The 18,226-nt window shown below is 46.0% G+C and overlaps 1 protein-coding gene across 14 annotated transcripts in view; it reads left to right on the top strand.

Moving 5' to 3' along the window:
* SLC45A3 (solute carrier family 45 member 3) overlaps positions 1-10,055 on the top strand; it is a 72,269-nt gene extending 62,214 nt beyond the window's left edge. For all 14 annotated transcript variants that reach the window (XM_035121743.3, XM_088674317.1, XM_088674316.1 and 11 more), the window contains 3 exons: positions 504-1,328; positions 3,839-4,104; positions 5,825-10,055. In XM_035121743.3, coding sequence (XP_034977634.1) covers positions 504-1,328; positions 3,839-4,104; positions 5,825-6,259 — 1,526 coding nt within the window. In that variant the 3' untranslated portion in view covers positions 6,260-10,055. The remainder of the gene's footprint in view (positions 1-503; positions 1,329-3,838; positions 4,105-5,824) is intronic.
* The last annotated feature ends 8,171 nt before the right edge of the window (positions 10,056-18,226 follow it).

The following is an 18,226-nucleotide window of genomic DNA, read 5'->3' as shown; positions in this document are numbered from 1 at the left end:
ACTACAATTCCCATCATCCTTGACCACTGGTCCTGTTAGCTAGGGATCATGGGAGTTGTAGGCCAAAACATCTGGAGGGCTGCAGTTTGGGGTTGCCTGGTGTACAGGGTTTTGCCCTCTCCATTTTATCCCCACAAAGCCCCCTGTGAGGTGGCTTAGACTGACTGAGAGTGACTGGCTCAGGGTCACCCAGTGATCCTCATGGCTAAGTGGGGGTTGGAGCCCTGCTTTTCCAGGCCAAAGTTTGACCCAGTCTCTCCCCAGATTATGTGAGTGATTTCATGGGCCTATAGGAGGCACCCCCAAACTCAGCCCTCCAGATGTTTTGGGGACTTCAACTCCCATCATCCCTAGCTAACAGGCCCAGTGGCCAGGGATGATGGGAAATGTAGTCCCAAAACATTTGGAGGGCCAAGTTTGGGGATGCCTGGCCTATAGAGTGACTATCTTGTCAACTTCTTCCGCCTGATGAAATGATGTTATTTTCCTCCCCTTAATTCCAGGGATTGGGCCAGTTCTGGGCCTAGTGTTTGTGCCACTCATCGGTTCCGCCAGCGACCAATGGCATAGCAGCTATGGCCGCCGGCGGCCTTTCATCTGGGTCCTGTGTCTGGGAGTTTTACTGAGCCTTCTGATCATCCCTCATGCACAACGTCTGGCCAGCCTCATTGCCTTGGATACCCGCTCCCTGGAGATTGCCTTCCTTATAACGGGCATTGGCCTGCTTGACTTCTGTGGCCAAGTCTGCTTCACCCCTCTGGAGGCTCTTCTCTCCGATCTTTTCAAGGAGCCCGACAACTGCCGGCAGGCCTTCGCTATGTACTCCTTCATGGTTAGCCTGGGAGGCTGCATTGGATACCTGCTGCCGGCAATTGACTGGGACAGCAGCTTCCTGGCTCCTTACCTGGGGAGGCAGGAGGAGTGCCTCTTCAGCCTCCTCACCATCATCTTCCTCAGCTGCGTCTTGGCCACTGCCTTTGTCACGGAGGAAGTGGTAGCTCAGGTGGAAGTGCTGGCAGGCCCTGCAATGAAGGATTCCTCCAAGTCCCCGCCTCTGGCCTGCTGCTCTTGCTGGCTTCCAAAGAACTTTCTGAGGACCAGGCACCTGGTCCAGGCCTTCAGGAGCCTTTGCGCCTTAGCCCCACGCCTGCACGGAGTCTGCTGCCGCATCCCCAAGGTCATCCGGCAACTTTTTGTGGCCGAGCTCTGCAGCTGGATGGCCCTCATGACCTTCATGCTGTTCTACACTGACTTTGTTGGGGAAGGACTGTATCAGGGAGTTCCCAGAGCTGAGCCAGGCACAGAAGCCAGGCGGCACTACGATGAAGGTAATTTGATTTCTTGGGGGGTGGGGAATAAATGCTTTGTGCTTATGTCCTTCCAAAACAGCAAGTTTCAGCACCTAGACCAGGCATCCCCAAACTGTGGCCCTCCAGATGTTTTGGCCTACAACACCCATGATCCCTAGCTAACAGGACCAGTGGTTGGGGAAGATGGGAATTGTAGTCCAAAACATCTGGAGGGCCGAAGTTTGGGGATGCCTGACCTAGACCCTTTGAATTATGCAACAAGAAAACTCTTTCTCCTACCTCTGATAACTTATGCAAGCAAAGCAGACTTTCATAAAGTTACCCTTTCTATTGACTGCAAATTCTTGGTTCTTGCTCAACGTGGGATTCTTTGGGAAGGAGGCAGGAAGTGGAGGGAAAGAGGAATGGGTGGTGGAATGAGGCCAGCTGGTTTCAGTGTGGTCCTGTGGTAGTGTTGGCTGTAGATCTGGGAAACCAAGTTCTAAAACCTTATTCAGCAGTGCAGTTGCTGAATTGCCCTGGGTTAGTGATCATCCTTATACCCTGAATTCCCCCACTGTGTTATAAAGGAATCTTTTCCCCACCCCAAACATCTAAACTAAAGACAGCTTTTTTGTTTTGTTTTTTAAAAAAAAGAACTGGGAGACTCATTGGCCTGTATAGTCATTTCTATGCGTGACGAGAGCAAAGTTGGGGGATGGGAAATCTGTGGCCCTCTAGATGTCCTTTGTCATTGGCCATGTTAGTTGAGGCTGATGGAAGTTGGAGCCCCAACAACATATGAAGGGCCACAGGTTCCCTGTTCCTGGTGTATGTGATGTGAAAGAGAAGACCTCAAAAGCATACGATGTGCTAGCCACATGCAACTTAAGAATATCTTTCTGCAACCCACTGTCCTGTTAAGATCCTATCAGGAGCGGACTTTGGTAACCTTTTGCAATATGGTGCCCTGTGCTAGACCAAAATTTGGTGCCCCCCAAATGGATCTTTGCAATTGTAGATCTTCGCAATTTTGTGTCCTCTCAGCTTGGCACCTTGTGCGGTGAACCGCCCACGGCGCCCTAAATCTGGCACCGATCCTATTAAAAACCCCTTGGGTGGTGGGGAAAGACAGCTAAGGAGTGTAGCTTACCATTCTCGTTTGTACTGCAGAGTTGTGGGTGTGCCTTCTACAGAGTAATACCAGACCAGAGTACTACCGAACTAGGTCCACAGTAGGACCAAGTAGAGTAGTAATGACTGAACCTTGGACGGAAGTATATTTATTATCTTGCAAACCAAGACCATTTTTGCAATGAAGGGGACTGAGCCAGGGACCTCATATGTACAAAGCTGTACAGCTTTTTAATTGCACTTAACTAAAGCATGAAATCCAGCTGCCATCCTCCAGCACATAAAGTAACTCCTATGGAGCATATTCTCTGCTCAGTAAATCCATTTGCTGACCTGGGCACCTTTGGGAAGAAAGATGGTATATCAGATTAATAATGAATAAACAAAATTGCCTTTCATAAGAGCAGCTTTGGACATTATTTTGCCATGAAAGCTCCCTGTGGAGGCTAATAAGGAAACATGGAGTGTTAGCATCTCAAAAGGAATTCAGCATTTCTTCTGCAGACTTCCCCAAGCTGGTATTCTCCAAACTCCCATCAGCTCCAGATAGATTCCTTTTTATGTTGCATGGACTTTGGAGACCAGTTAGGAGCAAAGCCAGAGATAGCCGATGTGCTGCCCTCCAGATCTTACTGGCGCACAACAGCTACACTGGCTACGTTGGCTCTGGCCAAAGGGAGTTGTGGGCAAACATCACCCAGAGAACACCTATTGGCAACCCCTGATCTATTGCCTCCTCTCCTTAGCTTAAAAAGGTGCTTTGGTAATAGGCTTTCTTGAATACTTCTGCTAAAGCTACTTGGCCCTTTGCCTACCTGTTGTTCCCATATAATAGTTGGTTTCAAGGTCTCGGTGACCCAGCTTAAATGTAAGTAATATTTAACATTTATATCCTGGTGGTGCCTTTGAAGCTCTGCAGAATTGGAGGGTCAATTGTGTACACACAATGATGCTCAACAATCTCAGAGCTGTGGCCAATGTCAAGTTGTTTTATGGGAAATGCATAATGGAAAGTCCATGTCTTCAGAGGACATTGTCCTATAAATTAATAAACAAATCGGTAGATGTCTTGGACTACACTTAACTCCTTAAATGAACACGTTGACAAATTCTGAAGTCTACTTAGGCCTGATTTTTTGCATGTAGATTATCTGTTGGTTCTGCCAAGAGAAGTGACAGGGGTCTTCTGGATTCTGTTTTGGCCCTTCCGTTTTTAAGGCATTCATATTTTTATCCTGCCCACCTCTTAATTGTGAAATGGGAACTTCTATACTGGAACAGCTAAGAAACGCTTCTTGTAAATTGATAAGACTGAAAGCTGAACTAGCACTCAAAGCATTGCAGCTATTTGCCTTTATGAACCTGGCTATCTTGTTCTTCTCCATTTCACCCAATGTACAAACGTCTCTTCTCAGGGATTCGAATGGGTAGCCTGGGCCTCTTTCTCCAGTGCATCATCTCCATCATCTTCTCGACAATCATGGACCGGATGGTGAAGCAGTTTGGGACACGAATGGTCTACCTAGCTAGCGTGGCCTTGTTCCCGCTGATGGCCATCATCATGTGCTTCTCTCAGAGTATTGTCATCGTCACCGTTTCTGCCGCCCTGACAGGCTTCCCTTTCTCAGTGCTGCAGATCTTGCCGTACACACTGGCATCGCTTTATCATCATGAAAAACAGGTGGGGATGTGTATATATATGTGTGTGAGAGAGAAAGTCCAGAGAGTCTTGACCAAAGTGGTTTTAACAGGGCCTAACAACTGTGTGACTCATGTCTCTGAGCCATTTACAGCCTTCTTTTTTTGCTCCAGTAGTGGTAGTGAAAATTGAATAATCCATTGGTTTTTAAAGCAGGTGTGGGGAACATTTGGCCCTCCAGATGTTTCTGAGCTCCTACTTCTGTCAGCCCTAGCAAGCAAGGACAAGGATGATGGCAGCTGCCTTTTAGGGCCAGATTATCAATCACCTTGATGGGGTGCTTCCAGGGTGGGCATCAAATGTGGCCCTCTATTTCTGTCTATCAGGACCTTGGGATTCTCACTTGCCAAAAACCCCTCCCCAGGGAACACCATCATTGGTCTTGCTCTGTGCCCTCTTAATGGGCTTTTGCCTTTCCAGAAGGTCACCCTGGATATGGGATAATGACTCTTGCTTGCTTAAATGGAGGAGCCGTACCTTGGAAGTCAAACAGAAACCATTCAACTTCCAAAACGTTCAGGCTTTTCCGCGTTTCGGAGCCAAAATGTTCGTCTTGCAAGGCGTTTGACTTCTAAGGTACGACTGTACAGGTATGTGGAAATCTCTTTAATTTTGTGCTGACAGGATGTTTACTTAGCTCTGTGTTGGATGCAAACCATAATCCAGTGTTTTAATAAATCTATCTGTATTACACTCTCACTATAATCGTGTTAAACAGTTGTTACAATGCTTACATGTCACTGTATTACCTAATTGTCGTGCTATTAAGTGATATAATTACAGTATTGCATCTTGTTCAGGTTGTGCTGGAGGCAGATGTCCCTCTCCTTACTGAGTTATCCTCCTCTTGGGAGGATGTTACTGCTAAGCTTCTTTCTCCTTTGCCTGTTGTCAACCCTTTGTGTCTAGTTCCTTTGTTTGTTTTTGCTTCGCCTCTTTTCCCAAGTGAGTTACTCCATAAGAGCTGCTAGCCCAGTGTTGAGAGCCTTCAGATTGAACATCTCTGAAGCTTCATGCTCACAAGCCGTGTCAGATACTACGCTTGATCTTAGCCAAAAGGCCAAGTAGTGATACAAGCCATGTCAGTCAGTTGCATTTCATGCAACTGTTGAATTCACTGTTGAATCATGCAGAAAATACCATTGAGCAAGGAACACTATCATTTTTTTCTAACTGGTTGACTTCAGGAAGCTCCTGTTTGATGCAGTTGGTGAAACACTCTTAAAATAAACCCCTCCCCCTCCCTCTGTTCTCCAAATGGTTATGGATCTATTTGGACTTTGGACTTGGTCTTAGCTGGTGAAAGCTTATATTGTCCCTTACTCCTTGCTATAGGTCCTTGTCCCAACAGACTGATGCTGCTCACCAACTCAGCCACTATCTTCTATAGTCTGGGTCTTCTTCAATTTCTGCTAATGATATGTCAAAAGAGGAGAAGTGCTTTGCTGCTCCTGCAGCCACAAAAGTGCTGCCTTCTACAAGGTGTTGCTCTGTACACTCACTGGCCCTGTTCTAACTGCCCAGCCCTTAAACGGGTTGTATTTCCCATGTGTTTGGAACTGAAGTGAACTCCCGTTTCCATCAAGCACTGATCATTTTCTCCCTAGTTTGTAGCAAATTATCACATTCTGTTGCTCTCAAATGTTTTTGTAGGGTTGCATTATAGCATCTTACCCTCCCCTTTCCCCCCTGTCCATTTCAGATATACTTGCCCAAATATAAAAGTAAAGAAGACGACGCAGCTCAGCTGGAGAAGAAACACAGCTTCCTCAAGAGCCACCTTCCTGGACAAAAAGTGACCTACCAGAATGGACACGGCGGAAGCCTTTTCTCCCCGCCTGTTGCAGGCTCTGCTCTGTGCGTCAGCTCACCCTGTGAGGTCTCTCTCATCATGATGGTGGGAGACTCGGACACCGCAGCAGCAGCAAGCCGAGGCATCTGTTCGGACTTGGCCATCCTGGACAGTGCATTCCTCCTTTCTCAGGTCATCCCCTCCCTCCTCATGGGCTCCCTTGTCCAGCTCACACAGTCCGTCACTGCTTACATGGCATCAGCTACTGGCTTTGGGCTCGTGGCCATTTACTTTGCAACCAAAGTGATCTTCGACAAAAGTGACATGGCCAAGTACTCTGTGTAGGATGGGGAAAAGACTGCCGAGGGAATTTCGCACATTGAAACGGGTCAACCAAGAAGAGTCAAGTGGGGCACATTTGCGGCCTCTTCCTCCCTCCCTCCCAGGTTGTGCTGTAATGAGACATGCAAAAAAAAGAAAGAAAAAGAAACCCGGGGCTCCCTCTGGTTGAAGGAAAAGCAGTACTAGGCTGATCTCAGGGTATCTAACAAAAGGGAGTCTAGTTTACTGTTGTCTGTTTCTCCCTAATGCCTTCATTGAAGTGCCTCTGCACAGAAGCCTATAGCAGATGCTTGCAGGTATGAAAAGTAAAATGCCATCCTTTCTACAACAGGGTACTTGCTCTGATAGCTTTGTCACATGGCGTGGCGGGATGGTGACACAGCGCAGGAAGGGACCAAAGCTGTAATTACCGGTAACCTCACTTCTTAAGCCCCTGTTCACACCATTGCAGATGGGGAAGGGATGGGTGCTGAGCTGAATTTGCTGTACTCTCTCTCTCTCCAGAGCTGTGTGGCCCGCCAGCCCCAACCCCATGCTGTCTGAAGCAAGGGAACCTGCTTGGCACAAGTAGGCTTTCAGCAGGATTCATTAACATTGCAGGCCCTGTGCTTCAGACATGGACACAATTGCCCTCGCAAGCCAACAGGACTTTAGTTATGCCTTTAGGACATTGATGTTGCTTGGTCTTCATGTGGGAATACTGAGTCGTCATGCCCATGTAACATAACATTTTGGGTATTGGTGTGAACCAGGTGGGGAAAATTTGTGAAGGAGATTGCGAATGGGCATATCTGTAGAAACAATCCTTTCCCCATAGAAGCTGTTCCAGATGTGCTGCAGTTCGGAACCCAGGATCAAGCTGGTATAAATAAGCTGAGCAGGGCTCCGTAGGAGGGGGTTTGCTTAGCAGAGGATGCTGCGGTTGAGCTGGCGGCAAGTCTGCAGTGGCGTGACGGAAATTAAAACCTTGGTCCTCACCCGATACTTTCCCCTGTGTATGCCCCAAATAGAGCTTGCTGTTTGTGCAAACAGAGAGGCTTGCATTAACGTAGGTTGAAGAACATGCTCCTCTGGGGGACCTGGCTTTAAGTGACTGACCGGCACAAACACATCACACTGCCTTCCACTGTGCAGTCCTGTAAAAAGAGGCCTAGTGTGCCAGCAAGGTTGAAAAAAATAAAAAACCTTGCTCCTGTTAAGGTGGTGATGTGGCCAGCGTGGTTGTGCTAAAGGGCTCTGTGTTGTTGTTGTCGTTGTTTTTAAAGCACACCACCCAACTGCGTTTTTGTATACCACAAGGCAGGCTCCAGGCAGAGGCTTTTTTTCCAGTCTGTGATCCAGTATATCTACCACCCAGACAGTGTAGAGGCTCTCCCTAGGTTGAGTAAGCTATGTAAAGCAAACTGCTCTATTTTTAAATATATTCTGTAGCTGTTGTCACTGCTGCAAAGCAGTTTTCAATGAGCCATGTAGCTTGAGGCTGTTTGCAGAGCAGCATGCAGTGTAGGCAGTTGTAACTTAAGAGAGCGTGGAAACTGCACATCCAGTTCAGGGAACGTAAAACTGTGCGATTGAGAAGCCAAACCCCTTCCCCCAAAGTCCATTGGATTCAGGAAATTTGAATGAAAAAAAGTTGCTGTAACTAGCTCAGGACCAAGATTGATACGATGTTAATTATATGAATTCAATTAAGGTGCACTTTGTGGGGGGTGGAGTGGGTGGGATTGTGTTACTAGCAGCCTCAAAGAAGCATGTACAGTCTCTGGAGGGACCACTGTCTCTCTCCCTGCCGTGGTCCTAACAAAAATGACCCCTCTAAAACTCCTATTTGTATGTCAGCGGAAACCTCCACTGGTGCCACAGGGAGCCTCCACTGGCACCAAAAACAAATTGCTAGAACAGGAGAAAAGCATCCTGCTCTCCCAGTTGTCTACCAGATGCCCACAGGAAGCCTGAAAACAGGACTTGAGCGCAGTAGCACTCTTTCCTTATACTAGCCACCCCTGGGAGTTGTAGCTCAGGGCCAAAGTTCTCCACTGCTTGGGCGGGGAGAGGCTCCGACACACCCTTCTCCAGTCCTGGATAACCCCATCTGCCTCTAGGGGATCCTCGTTGATGGCTTAGGAACCCAGCATCTAGGTCAGGAATTTTCAGTCTTTTCAAGGACCCACCTTAAGCCTAAATCAAGGACCCACCTTAAGCTAAATGTGCAACGGAGGACCCACTCCTTAACATTTTCCCATTGCACTTGGTTCTGCTGCTCTCGTGACCCACCTTAGTTCAGGCTGTGACCCAGGAGTGAGTCCCAACTCACCAGCTGAAGACTAGGAAGTCTAGGAAATGTGAGTGGTGCTAGCCAGGAAGCAGGTATAGAGGATGAGTGCAAGCTGGGAAGTAGGAGAAGCTCCACTCCATCTCCAGTGTTAGGGGAGGGGTGTGTATGTGTGTGTAAGATGCACACACAACACTCTCTGGTGCACCCCTTCTAAGAAGAATGGCATGCTGTTAACTGGGCAAGTAAAGGCAATGACTGTGCTTGGAAACTGGCATGAGTACAAATTGGAATAAATCAGATCAAACTTTCCTCTCGGGGGTTTGCGCATTATGGGTGTGGTCCGAGTGACGGTTACAGACTACTGTGTAGGAAAAAGTGTGAAGTTATTGGGCCTCAAGGACATGGGCATCTGCAGCTAACGAGAGAGCCAAGTTAAGGGCTTGTGGGATGGGTTCAGATGGGATGGGGGCCATAAGGGCTGAGTCGAATCTCCCAAGTAGAGCTTGTCGCCCAAAACCTAAGCCTGAGACAAAATGATACCTAAAAGCAGAGTCTTGCACTCTTGAGCACTTTCAAGTATATCAGATATGGGGACTAGAGAAATGTCACTTGTGCCTGTATTCTGCAATATGAAACTTTGAAGCTGTGTGTCATCCTATTTGAGCCTCTTCAGTTTCCTGTTTCCTGGAAGCAATGGAATTTCTGTGGTTGTGCAGCTGGAAAAGAATATTTTGAAACTTAAATCTGCCCAGGCTGCTGCTTTCTACCTTTTTTTTTCTTAATTTGGGAGGGAAGAGAATGTTGCTGCTTCTAACCCTGCCCCAAGATGGATTAGAAGAATTTTACAGTTGGAAAGGACACTGCCTAGTCCAACACTGTCCAGTGTGGGAATCTTGCACTGCTGAATCCCTGGCAGAGGGTTGCCCAGCCTCTGCTTAAATGCTTCCTTTGAGGGAGAACTCTCTACCTCCCAGTCTGTTCTGAGCATCCATCAGCTCCAGTGATCTGCAATGTTGTATTCGACAGCCACCCACAGACCTTCATCCCCTAGCAAATAGCCAGCTCTAAATAAGCATAGTGGTTAGGAACACACTCTTTTTACACTTGATATAGATCACTGAAGAATCCACCCAGCCATTGGGCAGTGGATGGACACATCCCTACTATTGCTGTATGGCCAGTGTTAGCTCAGATACATATGGGGTCCATTTTCCAAGCTTTCTTAGAGATCAGTTGGGTAGCAAGTTCTGACTCCTATGTTACTGATGTGCTTCATCTGTCCTCCCCTCTCCCCTCCAGCTTTATTTAAAGGGAATTTATTATCATTGTTTGGGCCAGTGATTGGGTGGTGCCTTTACTTCTCAACAAGAGAAGTTTTGGGGGAATGTATCTCCCATTCTGTGTCTTGCAAAGCACTGTCTGCAAACAAATTGTGAATCTATTTATTTAGGGAAGTAAATATTTTGTACAGTTTATGTGCAGGGGGTATTAAAGTCTATTAAGGAGTGGAAACCTTTAAGAAAAGTGTATGTGTTTGTTTCTTAAATTAATGGATTTTGAGTTATTTTAATTATGAAAAACAATTTGTATACTGCTTAACTACAGTGTCTCTAAGCGGTATACAAAAAATAAAAAACAGAAAAGGTAAAAATCAGATAAAACTATAAAATCTGACTTCAGCCAAAATGTCTGCTGGCAAAACAAAACAAAAATCAGTAGACACTGGATGACCTCAACTGGAAGAGAGCTTCACAAATTTGGGTCCATGTCTTGGATACAAGCCATGCACCCTAGTCATTGGAGACTACTAACAGTGACTCCCCCAAAAGACCTCAGTGATCAGGCAGGGATATAAGGGATTAGGTGGTCCTTGAGGCACCCTGGACCCAAGTTGTTAAGGACCTTATAAATTCATACAAGAATGTTGAACCTGGCCTAGTAGCATATGGGCAACCAGTGCAAGCTTTGGAGCACTGCTGACAATAGTCTTTCCCCATCAACAGTTTACCTGCAGCATTTGGTGCCAATTTGAGCCTCTGGACCAGGCCCAAGAGTAGACCCTCATGGAGCACATGGCCATAATCAAGTCTCAAGTTACTAATGCGTGAACCACTGTGGTCGCACTACCCCTTTCCAAGAATGGCTGTAGTTTAGTTTGTAGGTGGTAAAAAGCACTAGAACGGACCCAGGAGCATCCCGAAAATCTAAGTCTGTTCTTTCAGAGGGAGTGCAACCCCATTCAGAACAGACCTGCCACTGCTTTGTAGAACTGCTGTGGATAATTCCAGATTACACACACACAGAGAGAGAGAGGGAGAGAGAGAGAGGGAGAGAGAATTAATGGGTGGGGAACCTTCTTCTGTCTGCATTCTTCTTTGCACAGCTTTTGGGGGGCGGGGGTCTACATGGCAGGGGTGGTGCAGCCAGAGCTGAGAGCCGGTGGAGACAGACATGACTCTTCCATTTTTTGCAGTAGGTTATGTTCCAGCTGTACACATCCATGCATAAGAAATGGAAGAGTATATCTGAGTAGCCAACAGTTGCAGGGTGAAGGTCAGGAGGGCTGAAGCTCAGAATGAGAGAGGTTAAAAATAATATTACAGGCTTATTCAGCTATGTTTGAAGCAAGAAGGAGAAAAGATACTGAGTGACAGAGATGGCAGAACTGCTCAACGTCTATTTGACTCTGTCTTCATCCAAAAGGAAAACAGTGCCCAAGCTTGTGATAACAAAATAAACTGTGCAAGGAGTGAGATGGATCCCAAGACAGAAAAAGAGGGAGTATGAGAACACCTAACTCCCTTAAACAAATTCAGATCTCAAGGGCCTGGTGAGCTGCACCCAAGGGTACTAAAGGAGCTCGCCGATGTAATCTCAGATCTTTGAGAATTATTGGAGAACAGGTGAGCTCCCTAGGGACTGTTCTACCCATCTTCAAAAAGGGGGGGAAAGAAGATCCAGGTAGCTATCAACTTATAGCTTGATGTCAATACCAGGAAGGGTCCTAGAACAGATAATTAAACAGTTGGTCTTCATGCACTTAGAAAAGGATGCTGTGATTACTAAGCCCCAGCATGGGTTTCCCCCGAAACAAGCCATGCCAGACAGCTCTACAATTCTATGATTCTACGATCCTTCATCCAGGTACGTAGGAGAATCACAGTTCAAAGATGCATTCCAGCCAGGCAAAGATGCTCAAGGAAGTCATTGAGCAGGGGCAGTGAAAAAGGTGTGCCCTACAGAGAAAAGGAATGGCCTAGAGCAGGCATCCCCAACCTTCAGCCCTCCAGATGTTTTGGACCACAATTCCCATCATCCCTGACCGCTGGTCCTGTTAGCTGGGGATCATGGGAGTTGTAGGCCAAAACATCTGGAGGGCCGCAGGTTGGGGATGCCTTGCCTAGAGAGAGCCACAAATCTGGCCCACATGCCAGAGGCTCTCCACCGCTGGCATAAGCACACACATGTGAAAAACTGAGCTCAGTATTTTCTTTGCTAAAGCTTCCATATGGAATTCCATTAGCAAGGTTCCCAGAGAACTACAGTACATTGGGTGTGTGGGGATGGCAGATTTAAATTTTACCCACCACTTAATATTCATGCCGGGGGGGGGGACCGCCCACTGATTGCTGCCTGTCATGCAGCTGTTGGCACAATGTCAGAAAGGCAAAAGTGTACACAAACACAACAAGGCAAAAGGAAGTAGAAGATATCAGAACATGTTTGCCTCAATAAAATAACCTTTGGCCTCTCTTACAAATACCCAGAATTTGCTGAGGCAAGGATGGTGAATTGTTTTTCTTCCTGAGATTTTATATTAACCTAATTTCTACTGCAACACTGAATGAAGAAAGAAGTTGGAAGATCATCCTTTGATGCTATTTCTGAATTTGCAAGTATAAAAATCATAGAATGGTAGAGTTGGATGGGACTCTGAGGGTCATCTAAGTTCAACTCCCTGCAATGCAGGAAGCTCATCTAAAGCACCCATGACAGATGGCCATCGAATCTTAAGAGGTTTTCTGCACTGGTCCAGTAAAACGCTTCAGCTGCGCTGTACAGACCAGGAACAGTTCTCTTTGCAGAGCATTAAGCACAGCGGCTGGATTCTTGTGGCGGTAAAAGCCTTGTAGCTTTGCAGCAGAAATGACCCATGGAAGCCCAACTTTCTACAGACAGGTTTATTGCAGACAGATAACAGAAACACCTCCAGAGCTTTCAGACATGACTGCTCCACACCCACAGGCAAACAAAACAAATGCTCTATATATACTGAGCATCTTAACAACTTAACGACTTAACTTAAATCACATGACCTTGCTAATTTGCCAGCGTCCTAGGTTTAAAGCCCTAACAAATCTCTGCTTAAAAACCTCCAAGGAAGGAGAGCCCACAATCTCCTGAGGGAGTCCGTTCCACTGCTGAACATCTCTTACTGTCAGAAAGTTCTTCCTGATGTTTAGTCAGAATCTCCTTTCTTTCTTGTAACTTGAATCCATTGGTTCAATTTCTACCCTCCAGAGCAGAAAACAAGCTTGTTCCCTGTTCCATGTCATAGCCCTTTAGATATCTCAAGATGGCTATCAGATCTGCTCTCAGTTTCTGTTTTTCCAGGCTAAACATACCCAGCTCCCTCAACTGTCCCTCATAAGGCTTGGTTTCCAGACCCTTGATCATCTTGGTGGCCTTCTTTTGCAAAGGATCTGGTTGCAAAAATAAAGGCTCTACGAACAGAAATCTGACCAACATTTATCTAGTATGGTAATCCTAGGCCCCAGCGCTGATAAATATCGAAGACAATGGGAGTAGGGGATGTAGTACTTGATATAATATAGACTAGTAGAGAGGAGTATGTGCAAAGGGTTCTGCTTTAACAGGTAATGTTGCACTTAAAACTTTTTTAAAGGTCTTAATAGTATTGTATGCCAATAAGCATAAAGAAAATGTACAGTCTCCCCCCCCCCCAGTTGATGCTGTCACTAATAAGCTCTTAGCTGCCTGTATGCTGGGAGTGTAGCATTTATCTTGCCAAAAGCTGAGCATATCTTCACAGCCATTAAAGAAATTAGTGGAACAACAACAAGCCATTGGCTGAGGAGTGGCTTAAAGCGTGGAATGCTATGCTGTTGAATAAACTAACAGTAGTGATTAGATCTAAATTAGGGGAAAATCTTAGCTATAAATAATGATTTTGAGAAATGGAAGGAGGGACTACTTTGGGGCATGCTTCCATTTATTTAAGCATTTAAAAAGGAGGAACAGCCCAAGAACCCTGCCAGAGAAATTTGGCAACCGACCCATTGATACAGGCCCATGCAACTTTAGGCTTGGAAATAAATCTGGTTTGTTTCCACTGCTTCAGTTGCAGACCAACTTCCTTTGGCAAGAGGTACCTGCTGGGGAAAGTGGTACTTCAGGCTGAAGTGCAGTGTCCCACAGTCTAGCTCTCCCCCCTCACATTCGTATCCAGAGAGTGGCAGATTATGGGGGTAGCAGCAAACAAGCCCTATGTCAGCACCTAGACCCAAGTGGGCATGTTTTAAAAATATATTTTGTAGACAGAAAGTGACCAGCCAGTTATGTACATTTACTACGTTTACTATATGCTTGCTATACCATTTTTACTTTAAAATATACAGTCATACCTCGGTTTAAGTATGCCTCGGTTTGAGTATTTTCAGTTTAAGTACTCTGCGGACCCAACTTCCGGAACCAATTACACTCATACCTTGGGTTAAGTACGCTTCAGGTTGAGTACTCCGTGGACCCGTCTGGAACAGATTAATCCACTTTCCATTACTTTCAATGGGAAAGTTCGCTTCAGGTTAAGTACGCTTCAGGTTAAGTACAGACTTCCGGAAGCAATTGTGTTTGTAAACCAAGGTACCACTGTATATTGGACATTGGCCAACAGAGTAGTTCCTTGAACCAGTCACAGTATCTCAATCTAACCTACCCCGCAGGGTTGTGGTGGTGATGAACTGGGGAAGAGGATGACTATGTACTATGTTCAGCTCTCTGGCCAGCTCCAGTGCTGGTGGCCTTGCTTTTTTAACTAAGGTGTTTTTGACTTTTCAACTCATCAAAAACTGAGGCTGATACACATCTTGTCCGGTAGGTGGTGCTATGTGATGTTGTAAAATCTAGAAAGCAGCACTGTGGTTAGGATTTTACCTTAACTGAAGTCCCTTTATTTTGTGGATTTCAGCTAGTCCTCTGGTTACTGTCAGTGCATCAGTCCCTTCTATGTTACTAAACTTTTGGTCACAAATCCCAGTTTAGTGATCCAGCAAGTCCCACTCTGGAACAAGCTGCTGCCAGCTTGTTAAACCTGTGATGGAGTTTTTCCTCACCAAGCTGATCCTTTCCTTGTTTCTCTTAACATACAAGAATAATCTTAGGTTTCTCTCGGTCTAGGTAAGCCACTACACCACTTTTTGATTATTATGGATGGTTAGTAATTAATTAATTACTTTAGCAGATTCATATGCCACTCCTCTTCAAAGCTTCAAGGGCAACTAATAATAAAATATAACAACAGCAAACTTGGTTCTCTTTGTAGGTCCTTAGGCAGGAGCATCATCAGTACATGAGATAAAAATAGCTGGAGACTCAGGAACATCCCAAGGTTTTCAGAAGTACAAAAAACACCTTTCCTGAGCAGGAGTGGGGAACTGTGGTCCTCGAGATGTCGCCAGATTCTTAGCACAGCTAAACAGCCAATACCTTTTTTTCCCAGGGAATTGTAGCTCTCTGAGGGGAAAAGGTCTCCTAACAGCTCTCAGCACCCTTAACAAACTACAGTTCCCAGGATTCTTTGAGGGAAACCAGGACTGTTTAAAGTGGTATGATACTGCTTTAAATGTTGTAGTGCAGATGGGGCACCAGGGAAGTCCCCCCCCCCATATTGACAAGACATGTTGCCCTCTTCAAGGCCTTTATCTCTTCCCCAGCATTCCCACACATCATGGCTGAGCATCACAGAAAAGTTGTACAGCGGTACCTCTGGTTACAAACGCTTCAGGTTACAAACTCTGCTAACCCAGAAATAGTACTTCAGGTTCAGAACTTCGCTTCAGGATGAGAACAGAAATTGTGCTCTGGCGGCGCGGTGGCAGCAGGAGGCCCCATTAGCTAAAGTGGTGCTTCAGGTTAAGAACAGTTTCAGGTTAAGAACGGACCTCCAGAACGAATTAAGTTCTTAACCAGAGGTACCACTGTACTCTGGAGAGGACAATGCCTGTGGTTTTGCTAGGGATGATGGAGTTGCTAGTTCTCCAAGTTGCAGATTGGCAGGGACAAATTCAACAGGTGCACCTCCAGGATGGCAAAAGGGGCAGCCCTAGGAATTATTTGTGTCGTACAGCTATTCACCATGTGAATTTGATACTGTACATTAAACCAAGAATCAGCCCCAGGGTACATGATTACATGCCGTAAAACCTACAGCCATAGAATCATAGTATTGTAGAGTTGGAAGGGACCCCACAGGTCATCTAGTCGAAGCCCCTGCCATATAGGGCAGGTGAGAAAATGTCATAATAATAATAATAATAATAATAATAATAATAATAATAATAATATTCAATTCATGTTTACTATTGAAATCTTCTTAATTTCATTAATATCACAGTCATGCTATTATTTTGTTTCCATTCATATGCCCTTTGTCTGCATACCTGCACCTTCAGGGTGCAAATTCCCAGGGTGGCTTACTTTTTTAAAACAAACAAACAAACAAATCAAAAACCACAATATCAAAAATAGGCTTCAGCCTATTTAGTCCCATTGATGTCAATAGCGCAACTGCTTGTAAGTTACTGCCTTGGAAAAAAATGGGCCAAAAGTAAAAGCTTCAGGCCATTGAAACTCATGGCTGTTCCCTGTCTTGGGGGCACTACCTGTTAAAACATGCAAGATATCTGGGCAGTTCCCTAAATAAATTAAAGAAACATCAGGCATGCCGGCAGCTTGCAGAAGAGAAGTTAACGATGGCAACTTCTCATTACCATTCCTCGTCAGCTAATTAACTGCAAGTTAATGCAAGCACCTAAAGCCTTCTGGGGAGAAAGGGGTAATGGTAATGATCGTGCTGGATCATGCTCTAGGGATGAGAGAGTACAACTGCCATGGTGAATGAATTAAAGAACTTCATCCTGTCATGTGTGGCATGAGACATAGCAGTCCTCTGTTGACAGGATGCTTGATTTCCCTTTCAGATCAGGGGCAGTCAATGTACCCTGAAACACCTGCCACCCCTGACCATTGGTCCTGCTGGCTGGAGCCGATGAGAGTTGGAGGCCAACATCTGGAAGGGACCACATTGACTACCTCTACTCCAGATGTTGCTGGATCCCAACTTCCACTAGCCCCAGCCATCATGACCAATGGTCAGGGAAGATGGGAGTTGTATTCCAACATCTAGAGAACATTAGGGTTCCTTCTAGATGGAGGCTGTTCATTGAGCATTCATCCCGATTTGTTCCCACCAAGTTTGCAAGGGTGCTGGATGATGTTCCATCACTCAAACATTATTCCATATGTTCCATTGCATTTCCCCTTTGTGCTGCTACCTATAGGAAAAAGATGGATCTTTTGGTGAAGTGGGTTTGTTGCGCAAGAGCTCTGAATCAGTTTTAATTGTGCAACCTTAATTTGCTGGTATGTGATTGAATCCCACCTGAAAATAGTGACTGTCTGGGAGCACCACAGGTTGGGGAAGGTTTCTATATACAAGTCCTGTCTTCTTCTACTGCTGCTGCTGCTGCTTAGCACTAAAATACAATGGTACCTCGGGTTGCGGACCTGATCCATTCCGGGGTGCCGTTCACACCCCAAAAAGTCCACAACTCAAGCACGACAGAGCGCTTCTGCGCATGCGTGCGCGGCAAAACCTGGAAGTAAACACTTCCGGGTCTGCCGCATTCGTATCATGAAAAAACGCAACCCGCAGCAGACGCAACATGAGGTATGGCTGTAGTGTATTGCTATTTGAAGCATTTAACACACATTGTCTCAATAATCCTTAAGACAGCGCTGTAAGATGGGGCATTGTGATTATCCCCACACTGCAACCAGAAAGGGGGCTGAGGCATCAGTGGCTTGCAGAAGGTTATTTATGCTGCAATCCTACACCCATTTACTAGGGAGTAAGTCTCCATTACCTCAGTGGAGCTTACTCCTCAGTAGACATGCTGCAGTGTTGTTGAACTCCCAACTCCCATCAGCCCCAGAATGTCCAATGACTAGAGATTATGGCAATTCAGAAACATCTGGAGAGCCACGGGCTCCACATCCCTTTGGCCTAGTTAAACACTTTGGCCCAGTGTTTAAATCACTGGGGGGGGGGGGTTGTAGGGAGAGAGGAAAGGACAGGACTGGCATCCGCAGCCAACATCATTGGGCAACTGACAGGACACTAAGTCCCACTGGTGCTGCCCTCTTCCCTTGCCCCCACCCCCCAATACTGGGCAGTCTTAGAGACACCGTTTAAAATTTCTCACAATGAACTCAGGCATTGTAGCTGCCCTACATTACAGCACTGTTGCCCATTAGGCCTAACACAGAAGGAAGCCTACCAGAGACCAGTTTGCAGAGGACCAGGGCCTGACCAAGGCATTTTGCTGCCTGAGGTGAAGGGAATTGGTGGGCCACATGCCCCAAACTCCAGTACAAACACTGATTGGACCATCAGA

The sequence above is a fragment of the Zootoca vivipara genome, chromosome 7, assembly GCF_965207765.1.
Source record: "Zootoca vivipara chromosome 7, rZooViv2.hap1.1, whole genome shotgun sequence".
In the NCBI taxonomy this organism is placed as follows: Eukaryota; Metazoa; Chordata; class Lepidosauria; order Squamata; family Lacertidae; genus Zootoca; species Zootoca vivipara.
This window is presented reverse-complemented; position numbering and strand designations above follow the sequence as displayed.